The following is a 15,011-nucleotide window of genomic DNA, read 5'->3' on the forward strand; positions in this document are numbered from 1 at the left end:
AATGCAGAGCAGACCCTAAGGACCTCTCTTTTTCTACTGCATCACAGTGTTGGGCAAATTCAAGAGAGTAAGTGAAAATTTCCACATCAGCTTAGACTTGGTAAAAAGCCAGAAGTGCTCAATAAATGTAATCTTGATAGTAGTTGTTTTTTAAACCTCTGTTCAATTTTTCTGCACAATTTTCATATTCATCATATTGGAGGTAAATGGCTACAGCCCTCGTTGGGGGAAAAGGGGGTTTAAGAGGTTACCAGAGACCAGGCATTAACTATAAATAACCATTAAAAATGATTAGTGAGCGCAGCCCGGGTGTGGCTCAGCTGTTTGGAGCTGCCTTCAACCCAGGGCATGATCCTGGAGACCTGGGATCGGGTCCCACGTCGGGCTCTCTTCATGGAGCCTGCTTCTCCCTCTGCCTGTGTCTCTGCCTCCTCTCTCTCTCTCATGAATAAATAAAATCTTAAAAAAAAAAAAATTAATGAACTCTAACACTGAGTAACTTTAAATATCCTAGAGAATGGGGCAAACTCTGAAATCAAGGATATGGTCTTCAGGTATACAAAGCTGTAAGCCCCTGGGATCAGAATCGGTGTCCCATAGAGAGGAGTTAGAGCAGGATCTGTATCTGTTATATCACTACTCTTTGAAATTAGTTAGGAGGATCAGTTCAGTGCTAGCAATGCAATAGTGCTTTTGTTAATTCAAATTACCTTTTCGTTCTCCAAATTTACTATGAAATAACCCCCATCAAACATCTTCCATGGAATAAGTAAGGCTTTTCCTTCTAAATGGCAGTGACTCATTAATAAACTTATTTGGCTCCCAAATGGAACCTTACATTTAGCTTTAAAGCTAAATACTGGGCAGCCCGAGTGGCTCAGCGGTTTAGCGCTGCCTTCAGCCCAGGGCATGATACTGGAGACCCGGGATCGGGTCCCACGTCGGGCTCTCTTCATGGAGCCTGCTTCTCCCTCTGCCTCCTCTCTCTCTCTGTGTGTCTCTTGAATAAATAAATAACATCTTTAAAAAAAATAAAGCTAAATACTAAATGGTTTTAGTATAGGCCAAATACGGAGAGGTCATGGCTTACGATTTTTCTTCTACTCTGATGGCTCAAGTGCTTGGCATAAGCAGGCACTAAGCAAGCTAACAACCGACAAGTGAAGACATGGCTGGCTCCCGAGTGAATTGTAGAATAAGAAGGGAGGAACAGCCATGCAAGAGAAAAGCCATCCTTGGTTGGACCCAGTATAACTTGAGGAAGCAGCATCAAAAATCAGTCAATTCCCCCCAATGACACATTCTGCCCCAGTCAGTGCAGCCACAGGAGATAGGGTGAATTCAATCCAAATGGTTATTTATTCTAAAACTGGAAGCTACTGTGCCTACATTTTTGCCAAGATGTAATGAGAACACGGGAGGAAAAAGTTACAGATGTAAACAATGACACGTTACATTTTTTTTTTTTAACGGTAAAACCCTTTTTTACTGGCCACTTCCAAGAATGCTTTACAAGTTGTGCAAAAACATTTACAGGCTCCATGTGGTGTTTGTTTATCTCATGAGCGTTTCCATCTACAACAACTACAAGAGATGTCTGATAAAACACTAAACAAGTCTTCTAAGGAAAACAAGGCTAGGAATCCCTCTTGGTAATCCACATTCCCCACCCCCCACCCCTTAACATTGTTTTTTTCACAATAAAAAGACAGACAGAAACAAAACCCAGACATCTACTGTTGTTGCAAGTGATCTCTTGGGTTAAAGTGACAAGGATGTGGCAGTTTCACTCTCCATCAGAAAAACAGCTTTTTAAAAAATTTTTAAAAAGATGACTTTCTGGTGTCAAAAATTAATAGCAAGTACCTCCCCCAGCCGTCCCCCACCTCCCAAAACTGCCAAATGGCTTGAGCTTTGTCCCCGTGGCCCCTAGGGTATAGCATCCGCCAAACACATCAGACACTATAAAAAGATGCTATTTGCTGGAGGACAGAACATTTGAAAGGAGATGGCAACTTCTGCCTCAAATCCAATTTTCTACTGTCACATAATCTTGCCCCAAGGGAATTTCTTTAGGCTCCAGTTTTTACCTCCTTGCCTGACACTATGAGCAAAGCTTTCTTAAACTCCCCTAAGAAATTGTTAGTGGATTACAGCAAAGTTCATGCAATCACTTCACCCATTGCCACACACAAATCCATGAAGGCACCACAAGGAAGCAGGCGCCCACAGAAAGGATGTCATGAGGAGCAAGCTGACTTCCTTCCTACCAGCACCCCTTTGCTGGCCTCAGGATCAGAGGTACTTGTGGGGCAGAAGGGTGTATGGGACAGGGGTTTGACTAGAGGGCCAGAATGTGGGCCTGCACACCTAGGGAAGGGTTGCATGGAGGGAATGATGGCAGAGGGAGAGGAAAGTTAAATCTCAGCACAAAATTTTAAACCAAGAACTGCCCAGGTGGGGAAACGAAGTGAGGCCTCAGTGGGCAGCACAACCCTGGGTTTTCCCTCCCTCAGAAGTGCTGCATGTGTGGTGTTTCCGGAGCAAGCTCTTGGCTGACACAATGCTGAGCAGGAAAATGAATTACAACAGAAGCAGAGTACTGGAAGAGCATTCTCATATCCCACCCGTCCTCTTGAGTCCAGCAACCTGAAGCTGTTTATCAAGAACCGGGAGGCTGTTGGTAAAGTTACAAACAAAAACTATCCCAACTGAAGTCTCTTGTCTGGAGGCTTCTCTGGGGACACACAGGGACAGCACCCCTGGAGGAATCCTGTTTCAAGAAGTGGGGAGGGGGTGCTCCCTCTCATGCATACGTTATACACACTCACATTCTCGCGCCCTTCCCCAGTTTCGGCAGCCCCCTGAGCTGCCTCCCACCCCCCACCCCCCTCCCCTTCTATCCACTCTCTACCTATGTATCAAAAAAACCAGCAGGGCTTCTGCCCTCCACACTGTATAAAATAGTTGCTATTCTCAGCACCTGGGCCCCACAGCCCACACCACAGGATTCACCTATATACATATCCTGCTGCAGCGAAAAGAGAAAAGAACCCTGCTTCGTTTCTGTGTGAGCTGAAACCCTGAGAAACGTTCCTTCTCTTGCACTATAAGAGGACAGATACTCTAACAGAGATGATTTCAGAGACTTCCCGCCTGTCTCGAGCTTGGAAGACAGAGAGTAGAGACTGGCAAATCACAATCTTCAGGCTGAGGGCAGCAATGCCATTCTCCACCAAGGTTCTGTGGAAATTCATTACTGGGTACAGAGAGGGTGGAGGCTATTTTGCTCTGCCATCACCAACAGTCCCTCTGCCTCCTTGACCTGGGAATCCTATATAATAGAACCACCCAACTGGTAGTCTCCGTGCCTCAGCTAAACAGCACGAGGTACAGGCAAGTGGAGATAGGGACACTTCGGCCTCCCAGCCCACTAGACCAGATATCCCAAGAGGGAAAGGTCGGTAAAAAAAAAATACAAACGGTTAGTTGGTGCAAGTGATTGATAAGAGCCAATCGTTTATTTTCACTGCCCCAGTCACAAGCTCTCCCTCTGTCCCCACTCCTGCCTGCTCTGGAGAGAGTGCCCTCACATGCGTGCCCACCCTCTCCGCACCACCTCATCACTCTCCCTTCCTTGGCTGCCAGTCCAGCTGCCTTATGGGTCAGAAGGGTGACATTTTCAGTTCTTTTCCTGTCCAACTGCAGGATATAGGACAGGCAGCCCTAAGTGCTGCTTTCTGCGCAAATGTTTTTTGATTACAAATATCTAACTAGGTTTGAAATGTTTTATAGAATAAGACAATATTCTTTTCAACAAACTTTTAAAAAAAATGTACAGTTTTGTTGTTTCCGCCTCCCCCCTCCCCTGCCCCTGCTTGTGCACCCTCCCCCCCCACCGCCCCTCCCCGGCAGCTCAGCCCCACCCGAACAGCCCCTGTTTTCCTTGGTTGTGTTTTGGGGGGTGCCTGGCACCCCTAGAGACTCAGCTTCATGGCTGACAGGCGAGAATGACAGGGGCTTCACCGATACCCTTGGTAACCGTAGTAGTTCCTGTAGTATCGGTCTCTGTCCTGGGGGTGGTGGTAGTAGTAATTCTGCCACTAGAAGAGAGGGGAAACCCCATCACTCGGAGCCACAGCTGGCCGAGGACGGAGAGGCATGACACTCATTCCTCTAGTCCTGCCACCCCCATGCTCTAGCTCCAGAAGATACTCACATCCCGATTGTATTGTCTGTAATAGTCTCTGTATCTGTTGTACTCGTAATCTCGCCCGTAGAATCGATCATAGTCTCCCCTGTATCGATCGTAGAAATTACGGTAACCCTGGGAAAGGAGGAGTGAAGATTTATGGGTTTTTAGCATCATGATCCACTGCTATCCCATTTTAAACGAGACACACATCGTAGCTTGATATTATCAACAGGCTGAGTCTCCCCAAAATAAGGTCTTCCAGAGGAACACATCAAATGGGCAAAACCCTAATAAGCCCTGAGAAAACAGCCCAAACCACTCTGCTCCCCCAAGCCAATAGGAATGGCCATCACAACCCAGAGGGAGGAGCAGGAGAGCTGCACTCACCCCTCTGTTTCCAGACTGCCCCCAGTACTGCTGCCCGTAGGCCCGGTTGTCGTAGCCTCGGCGCTGCCCGCCCACTGGAAGAGAAATGGAGAGCGCGCTCAGACAGCTGGCATGGGGTCCTGGCTCCATGTCTGAGTGGAAATCAAAAAGTCGGAGCCAAAGGCAATTCTGAGGGGAATACAGAAGCCTGCTTCTGTCAGGCTCACACAATGGTAATTAATTACCAGCCAGGAGTTTTTTAAATAGTCTGAAGTGGGAGGGCAGAGGAATACAGACACAAGAAAACCAAGCCACCTTGCTTTTGAAGCTCCCCAACTCCTGCAAAACATTTAAGATGGCAAAAGGATACATGGCAGAGTTAGAGACAGGAATAAAAACTGCCATTCAGAGGATCACAGACTTTCAGGGTTGGAAGGGACCCCAGATATCCTATAACCCAGACCCAGTATTTTATACCAATGAAACAAAGTATAAATACTAAGCTGTCTAGAACAAGAACTTGGTTGGTATTCCCAGTGCCTAGGACATAGCAGGCACTCAAACATATTGCTGACTTACATACACAGGCACACACAAACATTTTAAAGGTCAGTGAAGGTACACCATGGGGTTAACTGACAAACTAGATGTGCAGGAGATAAATTAATTCCACTACTAGCCTTACTTTGTAACCCCCCAAATTACTGAATAATGCATTCACTTTCTAGTCTACACAGCTGTGTTGATCCAACACACGCAGCAGCAAAAAACCTTAAGTTGAGAATCTGATTTCCCTGTACACATCTGAAGGCTATACTGCCAACACTCAAGTAGGAGATGAAATGGGGCACTGATGTAAAAATGACAACTAGACAAGAGCCCAAGCACTGCTTTTCAAGGAAACAAGTATTCCTGCTGCAAAATAACTACCCTTTGTTGAGGGAAGAATTATGGGAAAAGCATAAGGAGGTGGGGGAGAAGGACACAGGAAGAACCAGCTCCATAAAGAGAGTACTTCCTTATTGCCTATGACTTGACTTGGTGTCCTGGGCCTTTGCTGTGGATCCTGCTGTACGTGGCACCGACAACACACTGACACCAGGAGCTGGCAGGTCCCTGGGACTCACCGTAGCCTTGACCTCGGCTTCGGTTCTGCCGGTTGCGCTTGTTTCGATTGTTTCGGCGGTTTGTCCGCTTCTCAGAGGGGGGCAGCAGCTTTCTTGCCTCCTCCTTATACTTGGTGACAATGGGCTGAGCTTCCTCCTTCTCCAGCTCCCCGTAGGTCACCTCGTCCATGTAGTCGCATTTTTCAGGCAGAGAGAAGTTGGCTGTTAAGAGGAAGAGAGAAGGTCGTGGGACGCGAAAAGCACATGTATGTGCAAGATTTCACCATGAAAAGCCCACCATACGAAGCTGGATTTTCTAACCCTCATCTACTAAATGCACACCAAGGTGCTGGGTTCATACTCACTCACATTTATTTATTTTTATTTTTTATTTTTCCCCCCACTTACATTTAAATGAACAATGCACTTCTTCTACCAGAAAGAAGCTTTTCCCCAAACTGTAACAGCCCCAAGCAAAAGGCTATCTGCAAACTAGATTTACAATTTCTCGAGTGATCCATAGTAAATTAACAGTGAATTGAGTTAAAAGTTTCTTATCAGGACAGATGCAGGTAGCAAAAGCTAAAAAATAACTGAGAAAGTTTTGGTGTCAATTAGGTAAAGACCCCAGGAAACACACTTTTAAGAGAGATTCCATGAGAAACTGACCCAAACCAAAAGGCACTTACTCATCTACATGAGGATAATAGGGAGCAAGAGTACAGGGGAGTTCATTTACCACCTGTGCATGATGGGCCAGCACACCAGCCAGTCCCCAGACACGAAGTTCAGAGGCCAGGTCTCAGGGAATTCAGCTCAATGGGGCACTCCTGATTCTTGGATGAATTCAGTTAGCCCTCAGTTTAACAAAACTGAACTAAATTCCTCTGCATGCCTGATTATCAGTTATGGACTGGCATAGTTAACTTGGAAAATCCCAGCTCTTAGATGTGTAATCAGCTCCTGTGCTTGGGCATTATCATAATTCAAAGAGCCAGTCGTAGTTGATAAGACAGGTGGGATGGTAGAAGCTGAAGGCAGCAACCGGGGTGGTGTGGGGGGTGGAGAATCACACTCTGAAGGGAACAACTGGAAAAGGGGTCAATCAAGATGGAAATGATGCTATAAGGTTTTGTTTTGCATTAAAAATTTCAGACACAGATCAAAACCAAAACCAAAGAACAATCCTAATGTGATATTAAAAATCAAAATATACTGATGAGATTGTTCACTCCAAACACTGTATTTTCACTTAGACTATAATAACCTCCCCCCTCTAGAACATAAATTCAATGAAGGCAAAGCTTCATTTTATTTGCTATCCCCTATGCCTAAAATAGTATTGGACAACCAGTAAACACCCTTGAAGCTTTTACTAAATCAATAGCTGACTCAAGAAAGCCTCTGCTTTGAGTTTAATCACGCTGTGGTCGATTACTCCCTCCCTCTTTGTATCTTCTCTAGAATGAGTCAAGAACTTACTGCTTCACCAGTCACCCTCCTCATTCATTCATCTCTAAGTGCTCACACCCATTAATTTACTCTTAGGATTTACTTCTTCTTCTTCTTCTTTTTTTTTTAAGTAACCTCTATGCCCACCTACGGGCTCTAACTCATGACAATGAGGTCAAGAGTCGCACGCTGTACTGACGGAGCCAGCCAGGCATCCCAGGATTTACTCTTTAGATGTGGAGAAGCACTCCAGATGCTAAGAGGTGCTAAGAGGCCTGGGTAAGGCATGCACTGATCAAAGACAAGCTCCCTAACTTGTATAATGTTAGCACACCTTTCATTTCCAGCATTATAGACTCAGGCACATCATCTCCCTCCACCTCCTTTCTCAACTCCAGCCTCTTCTTCCAATCTTCCTCATTAGGAACCACCACCACCACTTTCCGAGAGAAAGTCTTAAACAGCAACAGTTTCCGTCGTTGGCCAGAGTTGTACACGTTACACTGGGGGCAGAAGGATAACAGATGTTTTAGAAATGCAAATTACCACTTGTACTCAACCAACTTACTGAGCATTTTCTACAAGTGAAGCAAGAGATTACAGGGTCTTACAGACACAATTTCCTCTAATTTTTCAAATTCTCCCCGATGAGGATCAGAAAAATTGAGACTCAGAGGCCAAGACTTGCCTCAAGTCACGAACCTAGTAAGTGGTAGAGCCAGAAATCCAAATAAGCTCTAATGCTCTACCACCTTCTATTATGTGTTTTATAGTATGGTAAAAACACGCGTAAAAGGCATTTCTGAGTTCAAAAAACATTATGACCATAACATAAACAGTCGTAATTTGGTCACCTACTTCTGACCCTTAATTCGGATTCCCTCTACATATGTACCCCACTTGGACCATAAACAATTTTATCAGATAATTTTTCATCTTTAGACCTTCTGTAAAATTAGATTTCTTTCCTTCTTTTTCTTTCTTTTTTTTTTTTAATTTTTATTTATTTATGATAGTCACAGAGAGAGAGAGAGGCAGAGACACAGGCAGAGGGAGAAGCAGGCTCCATGCACCAGGAGCCCGACGTGGGATTCGATCCCGGGTCTCCAGGATCGCGCCCTGGGCCAAAGGCAGGCCCCAAACCGCTGCGCCACCCAGGGATCCCTCTTTCCTTCTTTTTCTAAGTCGTCTCTACACCTGACGTGAGGCTGGAACACACAACCCCAAGATTGAGAGCAGCATGTACCACGGACTCAGCCAGCAGGTGCTCCAGGTTTCTTTTCAATATCTGAACAATACCTGATCAAGAATGAAGTTCCTCTTTGTCCGGGAAGCAATCTGGACCAGCTTACTAAGGCACTGGGAGGCTTGCTGAACTAAAAGGTCTCTGCTTTTGGGGTCCATCTCTGGCTCTTCAAGCCCCTTCATCTGAGGAGTTTAAGAGGAAGTGAAGAGAAACACAAGAAGTTATGCAAGTTCAAACCCAAGAGTCACTGGTAAAGGCCACCTCTTTAGATGCCACCAAAGCTATCACAGCAGTTCACTCCTATTCCTCAATGCTGTCAGTGTATGTTACCCATTTTTTTTTTTAAGATTTTACTTATTCATGAGAGAGAGAGAGAGAGAAGGAGGGAGAGAGGCAGAGACACAGGCAGAGGGAGAAGCAGGCTCCATGCAGGGAGCCTGATGTGGGACTCTATCCTGGGACTCCAGGATCATGCCCTGGGCCGAAGGCAGGCGCTAGACTGCTGAGCCACCCAGGGATCCCATGTTACCTATTTTCTTTTCTTTTTCTTTCTTTCTTTTTTTTTTTTTTTAAGATTTTATTTATTTATTCATGAAAGACACACACAGAGAGAAGGGCAGAGACACAGGCAGAGGGAGAAGCAGGCTCCATACAGGGAGCCTGACATGGGACTCGATCCTGGGACTCCAGGATCACGACCTGGGCCAAAGGCAGGCGCTAAACCGCTGAGCCACCCAGGGATTCCCGTATGTTACCCATTTTCTAAGAGTCATTTCCAGTCTTCATCTGGATAGATTCCAGATTTTGCCTGCTTTCAGAAATTTGACAACACAGCAAGGAAATAAAAACTCCCTTAAACATATATTGAGAATTCATTTTCCCATTTGTGGGATCCTTATTCTTCGACCCTCAAAAGACCCAACCAACTCCATCAGGAAAAGGTTATAGGCATTTCTTGAAACCTCCAGAGTAAATACCATGGCTAACCTCTCCCAGCAACTCACCCTCATTTGATTGAGCACAATCTCAGCTCCCAGGACATTGTATCTTTTCTCAGGATTTTCTTTTGCGTATTTCAGTGCCCACTGGGTCTTTCCAGATCCAGGCAGTCCTACCATCAGAATCACCTGTAAGTAAACAGAGCCAGGAATACCGTGAAAAGGGAGGATCACGTTTACAAAACCTGATTTAAGAACATCATCACCTGCCCCAGTTCAATAAAACTTCAAGAAAATACTTTAAGAAAAGCCTTAGACCAACCATTCCAAAGCACAAATACTAAGTTTTTGCATATTGTCTGGCATACCTCACACTCCTCTATGGTCTTGGGAGGAATTGCAGTGCGCACGCGCTCCTCAACAGGCACAGCATGAATGAACATGAACTCTTCTGGTGGTGGGAAGAAGGGCTCCTCCTTCTGACCAAAGTTTAATTCTACAACACAATTTTTGCAGAGGACATGGGGTAGGAGGGCCCGGTCAGCCAGGGATTCCTTGTTGATCCGGAAAGCCACACCTAGGTCTTCTCCATTCTTGGAAAAGGAAAGTTCTATTTCTTCGGTCTCAAAATTCTACAATGACAACAGACAAGAGCATTTATGACTTTATGAGGTTTAAACTAATTAAATCTTACAACTTAATCTTTTTTTAAACTCAAAATGTTAAACACAACTAAGCAAACAATGCATCAAACACATAAAAGATAGGAGCTAACATGAAGCAAACTGAAGGGCACTTAGGTGGCCAAGTGGGCTGAGTATCCAACTCTGGATTTCAGCCCAGATCTTGATCTCATGGTTGTGGGTTCAAGCCCTGCACTAAACTCATTGATATATTCCAGATTTTACCTTTCAGAAATTTGACAACACGACAAAGGAAGTAGGCTCCATGCTAAGTGGCCTAGTGTGGAGCCTACTTATGGGGGGCAGGGGGAGGAAACTGAATTCCCAGAGCCCTCTATCCACTCCTTGCTATGAATCTGTAACTTTTAGGAGCACTTACAGCAAAGCAGCCAATGACATCATTCTCCCCGAAAGTCTGGCCAAATTCCTCAAATTGCCCATTCTCTGCCTTGAGTCCTCGTCCATCAAAACCATAGGAGAATTCATCCTCACCTAGAACAGTGAACAAATTAGTTACCTACATCCAAACTTCCCATGGAGTAAGCAACATAGCAGCAATCACTAATGATTAAGTTAAAAATAGCATTACCAAGCTGTGGATGGGAAAAATCAACCGACCATCCAACTCGAAGGAGAGAAACCTCTGTGCAGCCTTCTTTCATTGGGAGATTCTGGGTTACCTGGCCAAGTCAGAAAAGGAACTCTCAGAGACTCTGACCAACTCAGGAGCAAAGTCTGGGTTAGAAAAACAAGACTCTTATATAAACTGAAAACAACTATCACAATCCAACATCAGAATAACAGCAATCAATGAACTTAAACCAAAGCCACAGACGTCAATTTCTTAGTTACTGGAGCTCAGATTATCATTAAAACGTGGTACCTTTCACTGCATTAATAAAATACTGGTGGGCAGGAACCTAACACATAGTAGTTTAATGAATAAGAAATGAATGGTCTTAAGGAGCTGCATATACTACCTTGGCCTCAAAGCAGACTTTCCCCTTTGTCACACCGTAAGTACTCCTTGCACCAGACCAAAGGGTGGGAAACTTCTCTGAGAAAAGTGGCTGCCCTCCATAGCGGTCTTTGCTCACTTGAAAATGGAGATCCGAGGTATCTGTTAGAAAGAAGCAGATCCGAAGTATCTGTTAGAAGCAATCTGTTTATTCCAAAGCCTGACACTTAAAAGCCACCAACAGAACACAAATAAACCTAGTTGTCAGGAATGGATACAAGTCTCCCATTGCTACATCTCTTAAAAATTGCAGGCCATGAAATTTTAACATCCAAAATCATCTCTGTATGGCTGAAAACCCCAACCTATCTGCCTTATACATACACGTGTCCAGGTTCACAAGAGTTTCATCCTCCTCCTCCTCTTTTGCCTCTTCTTCAGGGGGTGGTGGAGACTTTGAGCTATGGGTATGAGAAAAAAGCAAATACAGTGTATCCAAAGTCCTCTTCCTTAATGGGTGTCTGTATAACGTTTTAAACTATCAGTGAATACAAAATTCCAAAAGACAGCTTCTTTCAACAATGAAAACAGCAACAGGAGCTTTCAGAACAGATTCAATCTAAAACTTATACCTATAAAAGCCTATTTGATTTTAGATCCACCCCTCTCTCCAATCAACATCAGGTATATCAAAATCAGAGCAGACACTCCTTTCAACGAAAGGGGCTGTTTCCCTCACCGGCTGTGGTAAGCCTCCTCTCGGAATTCATAGTAAGCTCGGCCATGTTCATCCTTCTCATCCCGCTGTCTCTTTACCCCCCGCCGCTCACCATCTGAGCCTGCTGGTTTTGACTTTTCACTATCTTGGTCATCTCCTACAAAAAGGAGGGAAAGAAAATCAGCAGTTTTCATACTGGAGTGTAGAATAAGCTCAGAACCAATAGAAACTAAAAAGGGATCTGAGTATCTATCTAATCAGAATAGCCAGGTTATTCCCACTGCATCCACAGAACGTTTATTTCTAAAGATCATCCTCCTGTCATTGACTGGTACTTTAGAAAAAAGGACGGACATTATGATTATGAGCTAATTACAGTCGAGCAGTAGATAAAAATTGGACAATTTTTGCATTCTAAATTTATCTACTTAAATCAGGTCAAACCTGCAGATTTTCCCACCAATATGACATCTTTAAAAATCCCCTAAGTCTTTAAAAATTTCATAGGTTAATTTAGACTCTTGTCAAATTTCAATGTAAGCTAGGCACTTAATATACATTTTCCATCACTCTTCAGCAGCTTCATGATATAGATGTCTCAATATGTGTGTGTGTGTGTTTTAAAGAGTTTGCCTTTCTAGCTTAGAATGCACAGCCCTTCGCAGCATTTACTTATACAGCAAATGGACTCAGGTGCATATACAAAGCTATATTTTTACCATGGGCTTTACTGAAAGTTGTCAAGGGCAAACCATTAAGTCACAAGAGACCCATAAATAATACTGCATCTTTACTGCACATAATTTGGGGCAGAAAGGTGTTATCATATATTTAGCAACATTCTCTGCAAGAGGAAAAAAGATCTGAAAATTTTCCTTAGTTTGTAAAACAAGCGTTTAAAATAATAATTTATTTAAAGCGGTCTTTTCTCTCTCAAAACCTTTTTTTATCTGCTATTTGGGATACACGTTAAGTCAAAGGTTATGTAATGGGATTTTTGTTCCAGGACACAGAGCAAACAATCTGCAAGTTGCATGTGACTGTCTTAGAATGGGTTCCAATTATACCATGATTACTAATAGCAGCCTAAAAAAAATCTCTTATAAGAACTAAGGCAACCCACTTCATAGTAAGACTCGGAAACAGCTCTAGTTTTCCTGCCTACTCGGACAGACAGGTACGGATCAGCTCTAACCATCCAACCACTTCAAAAGAAAAGAAAAAGGTCACTAACTCCCTGGGGCAATTCCACACATTTTCTTCCCAGGTTACTCAATGGAGCCACCAACACCTCAATCGTTTCAATTCAGGAAGTCAGGGACCTAAAATGTAAAAGACTAACCAAGTGTGCAGCAAATCCACACATTTTCCCATCCATGGACTCAGTGAAAAGATTTAAATTTAATCATAAGAATTCAGACAAGATAAAACCTCTAGCCAAGAGGGTTGGCTAGTTCTAAATGCACTAGATTAAGACCGTCTCTTCACTAGTTAACTATTAAACTCCATAGCCTCACACCACAGGCTGCTAAAGCAGGAGCAAGGTTAGACTTACAGATTCACCGTGTGGCTCAAGCTCCAGCAATGGGATGGAGCGAACTTTAGCGAACTTAGACTATTGCTCAATATTTTTAAAACGGAAATATCAATACTCAGGTAACCCAAAGGCCAAAGCCTCCAACAGTCCGGTCTGGCCGTCCGTGTAAGCACCAATCTCTCAGCGCATTCCCGCTTAAGGAAGAGATAACCAATACCGCGACAGGCTGCTCCACAGGTAGCTCACAAGCAGTTCGCATGCAAAATTACTTCCATCCACTACCACTAAGGAACCAAGTTAGGCAGGAACGTCTCTCCTGCAGAGAGCGGGGCCACCAGGGGCAGTCAAACCCTCCAGCAAGGTGGGCCAAGAATGAAAGCCAACTCCCCTGGGAACTCCCACCAAAAGGCGCCGGGAATCTTGCGCTTCCAGGCAATTGAGAACAAGGAATCGGACCCCGCGGTGCACGGCTGAGTGCTGGGTCGGGGGCAGTTTGGGGACGGGCTCCGCTGCCAGCTCCTCACCCTGTTCCTCTGCGGCCTTGTCACCCGGCGCCTCGGATCCCGGCGTCTCATCCCCGCTCCGCTCCTCTGGCTCGTCTTCCTCCCCCTTGCCGGTGCCCTGCTCTTCGCCACCATTTACCCCACCTGACCCAGCCGTGGCCTCCTCCGCCGGCTTCTCGGAAGCATCGGGCTCGGCCGCGGCCTCCATGGCTGCCGCCTCCGGGGGCTCCGGCGGCGGCTGCGCGGCCTGGCCCGACGCCTGGGCAGGGGGTGGCTCTTCGTCCTCGTCCTCAAGCAGCGCCTCCTCGTCCTCCTCCTCCTCCTCTTCGTCGTCCTCCTCGTCCCCGCCCGGGCCACCGCCCGACGCGGCCACAGGCCGAGGCTCCGCCTTGCAGGCCCCGCCGGGCCCGGCCCCGCCACCGCCGGCCTCGTCCTCCAGCATCTCGGCGTCTAGCGCCTCCTGCAGCCGCTGCGCCAGATCTACCTTGAGGCCGCGCGAGTCCAGGCCCCGCCGCTGCAGCTCCGACCGCAGCTCGGTCACTTTCAGCCGCTTCACCTCCATCGCCGCCGCCGCCGCCTCCTCCGCCTCCCGCCGCCTCCTCCCCTGCGAACCGTCGACCGAGCCCGACCGCGCAGGCGCCGCCGCCGCCCGCCTCCGCCTCACGCGCCAGCACTGAGCCCGCGCGAGCGAGCGCACGCACGTACGCACGCAGGCAGGCAGCGAAGGCCGCGCGCAGCCGCTGCGACGTAGGGTTTGTTTCTCCCTCCTCCTCCCCTCCCCCTTTCGGCTCCCCGAGCCCGAAACAACGCAACGGGGAACTGCTTCCCTTCCTGCCCCCTCGATTTCCCTGCCGCGGGCGGGCGCGCGCCGAGGACGACGGACTTCCCTCCCCTTCCCTCCCCTTCCCTCCCGCCCCCTCTCACCCCTGGGCCAATCGCCGCCAGTGGTTTCACCGCGCAGCCGCACCGGAGCGGGAGACGGGGAAGCCTGGCTACAGTTCAAGTGCCTCGTAGCACCGAGGCGTGTGCGCGCCCGCCCGCCTTCCCGAACTTCCAGCCCCGGGCTCTGCGCAGCCGCGGGGGAGCTCCCTTCCCACTCGCCCCTCCCACCCCGTCACCACCCTTACTCCCGTCTGGCTTCCGATCGCGCGGTCGTCTTAGGGCTTGTTTGCTAGTCTTTCTAACCTACCGCCTAAACGTGCAGCAACTACTTGAGAAAAAGAAAAAGGAGGGCAGCTGTTGCAACGTGAAAGCCTACTAGCAACTGTCTTCCTGTTTGGTACACAAAGGGCTTCCCCAAACCAAGGAA

General features: G+C 46.6%; 1 protein-coding gene across 2 annotated transcripts; it reads right to left on the reverse strand.

The window, feature by feature from the left end:
* Nucleotides 1–1,340: 1,340 nt before the first annotated feature.
* HNRNPUL2 (heterogeneous nuclear ribonucleoprotein U like 2) lies at nucleotides 1,341–14,468 on the reverse strand. 2 transcript variants are annotated; one of them, XM_072789498.1, is made up of 14 exons: nucleotides 13,724–14,468; nucleotides 11,684–11,819; nucleotides 11,329–11,405; nucleotides 10,967–11,106; nucleotides 10,576–10,666; nucleotides 10,366–10,478; nucleotides 9,672–9,935; nucleotides 9,370–9,492; nucleotides 8,419–8,547; nucleotides 7,454–7,622; nucleotides 5,689–5,889; nucleotides 4,583–4,656; nucleotides 4,220–4,327; nucleotides 1,341–4,103 (listed from the first exon to the last, which is right to left on the reverse strand). In XM_072789498.1, exons 1-14 carry the CDS (start codon nucleotides 14,262–14,264, stop codon nucleotides 4,023–4,025), a joined length of 2,247 nt encoding a protein of 748 aa, XP_072645599.1. In that variant the 5' UTR covers nucleotides 14,265–14,468; the 3' UTR covers nucleotides 1,341–4,022. The 2 variants fall into 2 exon arrangements, 1 of the variants encoding a protein (XP_072645599.1); XR_012013564.1 differs by lacking the exon at nucleotides 4,583–4,656 and having other exon boundaries at nucleotides 4,062–4,103.
* Nucleotides 14,469–15,011: the final 543 nt, after the last annotated feature.

Source organism: Canis lupus, chromosome 21, assembly GCF_048164855.1.
Source record: "Canis lupus baileyi chromosome 21, mCanLup2.hap1, whole genome shotgun sequence".
Lineage (NCBI taxonomy): Eukaryota > Metazoa > Chordata > Mammalia > Carnivora > Canidae > Canis > Canis lupus.

Coding starts and splice junctions, on each gene's coding strand:
- HNRNPUL2 (XM_072789498.1), bottom strand. CDS start 14,264: ATGGAGGTGAAGCGGCTGAAAGTGACCGAGCTGCGGTCGGAGCTGCAG. Junction 9,936..10,365: donor ATGTCATTGGCTGCTTTGCT/GTAAGTGCTCCT, acceptor TTGTCATTGTAG/AATTTTGAGACCGAAGAAAT. Junction 8,548..9,369: donor TTGTGCTCAATCAAATGAGG/GTGAGTTGCTGG, acceptor TAAACTCCTCAG/ATGAAGGGGCTTGAAGAGCC.